At 35.4% G+C, this 9607-nt stretch overlaps 1 protein-coding gene across 1 annotated transcript; it reads left to right on the top strand.

The window, feature by feature from the left end:
- The first annotated feature begins 405 nt into the window (after positions 1–405).
- On the top strand, positions 406–1338 carry LOC140598913 (olfactory receptor 4C11-like). The gene has a single exon (XM_072757351.1). The coding sequence runs from the start codon at positions 406–408 to the stop codon at positions 1336–1338; it is 933 nt and encodes a 310-aa protein (XP_072613452.1).
- The last annotated feature ends 8269 nt before the right edge of the window (positions 1339–9607 follow it).

Raw genomic sequence — 9607 nt, 5'->3', positions numbered from 1 at the left:
TTATGTAAATCATGATGAATTTTCCTGATTTTGCAGATTTCTAGCCTATTAAGTCCTTGCTATAAACTAAAAACAAAACAAAACAAAACAAAACCACATTCAGGTCAGAAAGATACCCTCGGATACCAAATTATCTAAATTAATGTTTATTATGCCTGAAGAATCAGGTGTCTATCGTTATTGATATATGCCATTGTTTCAATAAACAGCCATGTGAAAACTGTGAATATTATCATTTCCACTTTATTCAGGAGGAAACAACATAGACAGTAGAGATAATGTACTGGTAACTGGCACTTCCACAATCATGCATAGGATTTGATCCCCAAATGGGGTGTATTCATTTCATAATAATTTTCCTTGACATTATTTCTAACCTGCGCTTTCTCCACTTTACCTGAAATAATGCAGCAAAATAACAGTGTAACAGAGTTCATACTGTTAGGACTAACCCAAGATCCTATGAGGCAGAAAGTGGTATTTGTAATCTTCTCCATTTTATATGTGGGAACTGTGGTTGGGAATTTGCTTATTATTGTGACCATCAAGTCTAGCCGGACACTTGGGAGCCCCATGTACTTTTTCCTATTTTATTTGTCCCTTGCTGATTCCTGCTTTTCAACTTCCACAGCCCCCAGACTAATTGTAGATTCACTCTCTGCAAAAAAAATCATAACGTACAATGAGTGCATGACTCAAGTCTTTGCACTACACTTATTTGGCTCCATGGAGATCTTTGTCCTCATCCTCATGGCCGTTGATCGCTATGTGGCCATCTGTATGCCCTTACGTTACCCAACCATCATGAGACGGCAGGTCTGCACCATCCTAATTGTTCTGGCATGGATTGGATCTTTTATCCATTCTACAGCCCAGATTATCCTGGCTTTGAGACTGCCCTTCTGTGGACCGAGTTTGATTGATCATTACTGCTGTGATTTGCAACCCTTGTTGAAACTTGCATGCATGGACACTTATAAGATCAACCTACTGTTGGTGTCTAATAGTGGGGCCATTTGCTCAAGCAGTTTTGTGATTCTGATGATCTCCTACATTGTCATCTTGCACTCCCTGCGAAACCACAGTGCAGAAGGGAAGAAAAAAGCTCTCTCTACTTGTACTTCTCACATCATTGTAGTAATCTTATTCTTTGGTCCCTGTATATTCATTTATACACGCCCCCCAACTACTTTCCCCATGGACAAGATGGTAACTGTATTTTATACTATTGGGACACCTTTTCTCAATCCACTTATCTACACACTGAGGAATGCAGAAGTGAAAAATGCCATGAAAAAGCTATGGCATATCAAAATTACCTCAGAAAGCAAAAGGTGAATTGAGGACTTTGGTTGATTACCTAATCTGTGGAAATATCAAATATGATACAGTATATCCTGACTTTCCCAAAGAACTCGAATGTTTTACACACGAAATTTCCTTACTTTTTCTCTGTACTTCTGCCCTCAAACTAGTAGCTTTCCTCATATTACCAGCCTGATTCTTTTCCTGAAAGCTCAATTCTGACATTACTGATTGTGAGATACTCCTCACATCTCAGTCTACACTCTGGTATGATAAGATGAAAGATATTTATACACAATCGTGACTGTTCTAACAGTGAGTATTAATAAATAAAGTAGAGCCAGTACTCTGTGACTTGTAATTACCTTTATATACATTTCAAATAAGGTATCCTGCTTTCTTTGAACACATTCAGAACAAAGAAACTAATATTTTGTGTAATTAATTCTTTTCATTATATTGTCATTTAATATTAGTTTTTCTTTAAAACATCCATACATGTGAACGAAAGGCCAAAAGGATATATATTTTTTCTTAATTATATCTAATTATATACAATCATAATAATTTTTCTTATTGTTTCCTTTCACGATTAAAATAACTGAACACTGTATATATGATTTTTAAGATGTATTACAAAGGTCTTGAGATATTCCACTAATTTGTGTGATTGGTATATAAGTACTATATCAAGAGAATTCTATTGGTCAAACAGGGAATGCTATCTGTTGTCAAGACTAAATAAAAATTTAAAATAAACCATAGATACAACATATTTTCTGAGACTGAATACAGTAAGGTAGAATTAGTTTGAAGGAAAACAATGTTAATTATTTCACTTCAAGTTGGTTGTTATCAATAGAATAAAAGTACCAGGGACATTCAGGAATATTCATTTGATCAGTCTCCAGTTAATGAAGTTAGAGAGAACCTACTTTTGCAGCAGGAAACCACTTTATTTCTCTGTATGTGCTTTCCTTGTAAAGGGGTATTATCTATTCATAAGTTAGAATTGCCAGAAGAATTTTGATGCTCATAGTGAGCAGAAGGGTTAGCTATCCATGCCTTGGACTGAGCATGCGAGGTGTTATATTATGAACTCTTAAAATTCATTGATTTCTGTGTACTAAACCAAAGGAATACATGCACCTCAATGTCTGTAGCAGCATTATTTGCAATAGCTATTTGCAAAGACAAGGATAGAGCTAGAAAGTATTATGCTAAGTGAAACAACTCTGAGAAATATGATTTCATTCATGTGGAATTTTAGAAACAAAACAAATGACTGTGAAGAAAAAAAAGAGAGAGAGGGCAAACCAAGAAAGATACTCTTAAATGTAGAGAAGAAACTGATGGTTACCAAGGGGAGATGGGTAGGATGATGGGTTAAATAGATGATGGAAAATAAGGAGTACACTTCTTATGAAGAGCAGGATATGGATGCAAGTGTTGAATCACTAAATTGTATATCACTAATTGTATACCTGTGTACCTCTTATTACACTGAACACTAACTGGAATTTAAATAAACACTTTTAAAATAAATAAAAAATAATAAATAAATAAATAAATAAATAAATAAATAAATAAATAAAATTCATTGATTTCAGTGTATTTACATGTATCACATCTTTATTAACTGTTGCAAGATTCTATTTCATGTTTAATTCTGCTCTCCACTACTTACCTGGAAAATACTAATTACCTTTTCAATACCAATATTTTCCTCCTGTCAAAGATTATTTTATTTTTTTAAAGATTTATTTATTTATTTATTCATGAGAAACAGAGAGAGAGAGAGAGAGAGGCAGAGACACAGGCAGAGGGAGAAGCAGGCTCCATGCAGGGAGCCCAATGTGGGACTCGTTCCAGGACTCCAGGATCACTCCCTGGGCTGAAGGCAGGCACTAAACTGCTGAACCACCCAAGGATCCCTCAAAGATTATTTTAAAATAAGTTCATTAAAATATCATGTTTTCAGTGTTCTCACTATTTCTTCTTTCTGGGATATCATGAAGCTTAGTCACTGAACTAGTGTCCCAAAGTGGACATGTTGACATACAAAAAAATTATATATTTCAGTTGTAAAATGTAATTTTTTGATATACGTATATTGTGAAAAGATCACCACAGTCTAACTAGTTAGCACACATATCTTCTCTATATACTTACCACTGTGTGTGTGTTTAAGAAGATTTAATTTAGGATCTGTTCTTTTTGCAATTTTAAGTATGAATATAGTGACCATCCTATATAATAGATTTCTAGAATTTACACATTCTACATAAATGAAGCCTTGTAACCTTGCTCCAATATCTCTCCATTTCCCCAACCCCTGGCCCCTTGTAACCACCATTCTACTCTCTGCCTCTATGAATTGACCTATAGCATTTTCATCTATAAGTGAGATCATGTAGTATTTCTCTGTGTGTCTTGCTTGTTTCACTGAACATAAAGTCTTCCATCCATGCTATTTCAAATGGCAGAATTTTCTTCTTTTTAAAGTCTGCATCATATACACCTCCCATTTTCCATATTGATTCATCAGTCAAGTCCGCACCATGGCTACTGTGGATAATGATGCAATGAACCTAGGAATACAGATAGCCCTTCACAATTGTGATTTCAGATCCTTTGGATATAAACCTAACAATAGGGTTGAAGGATGGTAGTCCTACTTTTAATTTTTTGAAGAACATCTATACTCTTTTCCATAATATCTGTGCTAATTTACACACCCATCAATAGCACACATGGGATCCCTTTTCTCACATCCTCCCCAACATTTCAGATTTATTATTCTCTTGATGATAGTTGTTCTAACAGTTGTTTAGTGATATCTCATTATAATTTTTATTTGCCTTTCCCTGATGATGAGTGATATTGAGCACATTTTGATGTACCTGCTGGCCATTTGTAGGTCTTTAGAAAAGTGTCTATTGAGTTCTTCTGCCTATTTTTAATCAGAGGATTTGAAGATCCACATGAAATCTCCATACCTTCTGCTCAATCTTCTTATGAACCTGAAACTCTTCTATAAGATAGAGTCTATCATTTAAAAGATGTTAAGAGGAAGATAAAGTGGAATATTAGACAAAAACCATCTACTCAATTACCTCAAAAGAAAATAGAAAATAAATAAAGTAAGTTTTAAAGGGGAAAAAAGTAAACCACAATGAGATAAACTTATTCCCCCCAATTTAATAATTACATTAAATACAAATACATTTCATTTGAAAGACAGAAGTTTTCAGGATAGACAGAATAATCTTCAACCAAGAAAAATAATGGACTAAAGATACACATGTCAGTATGATAAATCCCAGAAGAAGAGACCATGTACGATGAGTAAATGCTGTGATTCAATTTACATGAAGCTACAGGCAACACAGAGCTCAGCAGATAGTCTGCTTAAGATTCTCTCTACCCTTCACTACAACCCACCCCACAGCTAATATACCCATATGTCCTCTAACTTTCAGAAAAAAAAAAAAGAAATATTAGAATTTGCTTAGGACTGTGTTGATGGCGATGGAGAAGAATAAGTGACTGTGAATGGGTTTGCAATTGCTTGATAAGGAGGCAAAGGTGTTGTAAAATTAGATACTGTAGATTGTTTCACAGTCTTCCTTACCAAAAAGCATTACATTATATACTCTAAAGAAGTGAATTTAATAGTTTGTGCTTTATATCTCAAAGCTGTTAAAAAGAGATAAATGTTAAGTCTAGTGTTCATCTGTATAGAATAAAAGGCCATACAAGCAACTGTTACTAAAAATTTATTTATGATGAACAGAATATATGTAAATGTTTTATTAAAATTACTGTATAATGATGACTTTAGACCTATTATGATTAAAATGTTAAATGAACAACATTGCATTTGATAACTTAATTTGTACCATTCACACAAATGGCTTTTTGAAATTTATTATCAGGAAATAAATAGGCTGTGGCCTAAGAAAGGGCCATCTGTTTCTAATCTGCAAAATGTTGTCATATGAATTATACCCAGGACATGTGCTTCAGCAGCCAAGTGCGGAGCCCAGTGCTGCCCAATAAAGGTGAAGTTTCTATGTGATGCTGAAGAAGCCTATGCTCCAGGTGCCTAGAGCACAGCACAAAGCCCCAGCTGGAGCTGAGGGATGTAGGTAAGAACCAAACATTATAGTCAGGAAATCCTGACAGGTCCAGCTCCAATGAAACAGCCCTAAATGTCTGCCCTCATAAAAATTACATAATGTTCTCCTTTGGAGTATTACCATTTGTGACAACATCATCATTGTGGGCATTAAGCTAAATAAATCAAACAGAAAGACAAAAACTATATATGATCTCATTTACATGTGGAATATTAAAAAATAGATCAATAAATGGAATTCACAGATACAGAGAACAGATCGGTGGTTGCCAGAGTAGGAAATAGGAAAGATAGGTGAAGGGGTACCAAAGGAAGGAACTTCCAGTTATAAAATAAGCAAATTACATCATGGAATATAATAATATACAACACAGTGAATGTAGTTAGTAACACTATATTCTTTATTTAAAAATTGCAAAGAGTAGTTATTAAAAGTTTATATCACAAGAAAAAATTATAACTGTGGGGTGATGGTTGCTAACTCGATTTATTGTGATCATTTTGAAATAAATGCAATGTTGAATCATTAAGATGTATACCTGAAAACACTAATAATGTTATATGTTAATTACATCTCAAATTTTAAAGAAGTGGAATCTATGTCTCCATGCTTTCTTCTGGGCTAAAATTGTGACACAAGTCACATGTAATCTTACCCACATGAACAGAAGGTGATAAAAGTCATGATGTATATTCCCTAAAAGTTGGTGTGAAAGGCCTTAAAGCTTTTGCTTTTGTGAAACAATGAATGCCCTGACACAACGATGGTGTGGTATAGCCCAACCTACACTCCTGAAGAGTGAATGAGAACTGACATACCTGAGCAGAAGCAGGATGCTGGATGTAAGAATGAGCCCATCTTGGACCATGTATTACACTCATACTCCATTTCAGCCATTGAGAGCATTTCCAGGTGAAACCAGGAGCTGTAGCACCCAGCTAATTCTAGGCCACATTGTAGACTCATAAAGAAATAAATTCCTTTTATTTTTAAGTCTTTTAAGTTTTGTTTCGCAATTTAAAACTACTATTTGGGGGAGGGAGGTACCGGGTGGCTCAGGTGGTTAAACACCTAGCTTCAACTCAGGTCAGGATCACAGGGTGCTGGAATCTAGCCCTGCCTGGGGCTCTCTGCTAGCCAGAGTCTGCTTCTCCCTCTCCCTCTACCTCCCTGTGTGCATTCTCTCTCTCTCTCTCTTTCTCTCTCTCAAATTAATAAAAGAAAAATCTTTTTTAAAAAATAAAACCACTAATTTCAGGATTAAATTTTGTGGTTGGAAGTCACTATTTTTTGCTTCATATTATTTCTCTATATATAGCAGTAGTAAGTTTACACACTGACTAGGTTCACACAAGGCAGAAATAGAAGATAAACACTATAAAGTTTCAGGGGACTGTCACATGGGTAGAGTTCTTAAGAATCTTGAGGCATAACAGTGCAGATATTCTCTTAATTAAAAAGAGAAGTGTTTCCTATTCACATCTCCTAACAGTAGGAAAGAGATACACTACCTTATAGGCTTTTAAATCCAGGGAGTACATATACTGGATGAGAGGGCACTATTTCAAATCTTGTATTACGTGACTATAAAGATGACTAGTTTCAGGAGGACCTACTGACATGGGTAAAGCAGGAAAGAGTCAAATTCCTTTGGAATAAAGGTGAATATCACCGGATCAGTCAAGCAACAAGTCAAGGTATAAGCTAATACCTTAGTGTGAGGCACAGCAAGCATCATACCCAGATTTTTAGGTGTCACCCAGATTCCTGCACTCCTTATATCCAGAGATGTTTTGGCAGTGGCCTGCATTTCATCATGATATTAAAAGACCATAGATGAAGAGAGTTATTCTCCATCTTTAGGTCACTTGTGGGCCTGACCTGACAGGACTTTGGCTTATATCCATGTAGGCACTCTGAACCCTATCCATAGATATTCCCTGTGCTGCTTAGGTAGTAGATACTGTGTGACATGATTGGAACCCCTCAGGGACTTTCCCCAACAAGCTTGCTTTCTGCTATGAATTTGGGCTCTGTCTTTTCCTACAACTGAAATAAGAGTCCAGGGTCATGGTCACACAGAGGTGCAAATGGCCCACTGTGGGGTGAACTTTGGCCAAAGGGAAAGAAAATACAACAACAGCTACATTTTCCCACTTTGTGGCTATTTACATATTGGAAAAGGAACATATGTATTCTCTCTTAAAAGGTCCAATGAGGTTAGAAATTAACCGTGTAAGTGGTGAAACCAGATAGAAATATACAGCTTGTGAGTTCCCTCTAAGAGTAGAAAGTGGGAAGGGTCTGGCATTTTGGACATTGTATGAAAAGAAGAAGTATGTTTGATGAGAATAGGAAGGGAAAAGAAAGGAAAGAATAGGAACAGAAGAGGAATAAGAAAGAATGTTAGTAGTGAAGTTTCAACTTTGATGACTTACACTCAAAAATAGAAGAATAAAAGCCTGCGGTACAATTAGTCCCAAGTATAAACTAGAAGTGAATTTCCCAGCAATTTCTCCAGACATCAGCAGAGATTCAATTAAAAAGAAAACCAGTGAACTCCAAGGCACTATTGAACCAACTCTTTTCCAATCAAATAGTACTTTCAAAAGAGTAGAGGAAATAAATTTCAATAGGGAAATAACCCAAAATAGATATTTTAATATAATCATTATATTAAATATTTAATATATATCTATATATATATTTAAACATGCTAATCCCATGAACAAGATATCAGATATCAGTCATAAAACAATTATGTCTGTTTACTGAAATAGTTGAGACCATGTTATTGTCCTAAATCAACAATTTTTTTTTTTTTAGATTTTATTTATTTACTCATGAGAGACACACAGAAAGAGGCAGAGACATAGGCGGAGGGAGAAGCAGGCTCCATGCAGGGAGCCCGATGTGGGACTCAATCCCAGGACACCAGGATCATGCCCTGAGCTGAAGGCAGAGGCTCAACTGCTGAGCCACCCAGGAACCCCCTAAATCAACAATTGATTTGTTTTTAAATTTAGCAAATAAAGAAAACTTTAAATGTTTTTAACAAGCTGAAAAGACACCTTGAAATTAGTTTATTGTCAATTCTGTGGTTCCGAAAATGGAGGGTGACTTTAGAGAAAGGCTTTCACCAAGGTCATTAACATTTTGCATCATTCTCTTTAAGCAGACTTTATACGAAGTAGAGAAAGGAGCATCTGTTGCCATACATACTATGAAATGGCAAGTTTGAGCAGTTTAAAGACAGAAAGAGTAAGGACAATACATGATTACTATCAGATTTTGGGGTTTCAGGGTCAGAGATTCCCTGATATTAATTATTCACAAAGCAATTATAAGTTATCACTGTCTTGTGGATAGCTTCACAAAAACTACCTCAGAAGGGATAGAAAAATAAAAGTTAAGCCCTCCACAATAGTAGTGAGTTTTATTTCTTCTAAAGTTAAAATAAAAAGGATTATGGAAAAAGAGAATTAATAAAATTGCTATATTTTGAATACCTGCAAGATAATTGCAGGAAACTAGTCTCAGAAATAAGGGGAGAATAATTTTTTTATTTTTCTTTGACTCATTATTTTGTTAGTTAATAGATGTTTAATAATAATTTCTCAGAAATCCTCAAATATTGAGTCTGAAGATGAGAAATTAACACATATTTCACTTCCGCTCTTTCAATTCCAACAGGTCTCAATGAGTGTCCAGCAGTTCCTTTCACTGCTTTGTCTTCTTTTATCTCTGTCTCTTCATCAGGGTTTCATGGCTATTCCAGGCCAACAGAATAGACTTAAATTCATAGTAGAAAGAATTGTTCATATGATAGATGACAATGAAACTGAAATTTTCTCGTTTCACAAGTGGGATAATAACAAAAGCCCTATAAAGCTAAGCAATTTATCTAGATTTACAGCACTATTGTCTCACAATGAGACATATTTAATTTTTGTCCTTTTCTTTTTTAAAAAATATTTTATTTATTTATTCATGAGACACACACACACAGAGGCAGAGACATAGGCAAAGTGAGATGCAGGCTCCCTGAGGGGAGCCCAATGTAAGATTCGATCCCAGGATTCTAGGATCACTACCTGAGCCAAAGGCAGATGCGCAATCACTGAGCCACTCAGGTGCCCCTCTTGTTCTTTTCTAACTGC

The sequence above is a fragment of the Vulpes vulpes genome, chromosome 5 (assembly GCF_048418805.1).
Source record: "Vulpes vulpes isolate BD-2025 chromosome 5, VulVul3, whole genome shotgun sequence".
Lineage (NCBI taxonomy): Eukaryota > Metazoa > Chordata > Mammalia > Carnivora > Canidae > Vulpes > Vulpes vulpes.
This window is presented reverse-complemented; position numbering and strand designations above follow the sequence as displayed.

What these genes read in the sequence shown, in the direction of transcription:
- LOC140598913 (XM_072757351.1), top strand. Translation starts at nt 406, where the DNA reads ATGCAGCAAAATAACAGTGTAACAGAGTTCATACTGTTAGGACTAACC.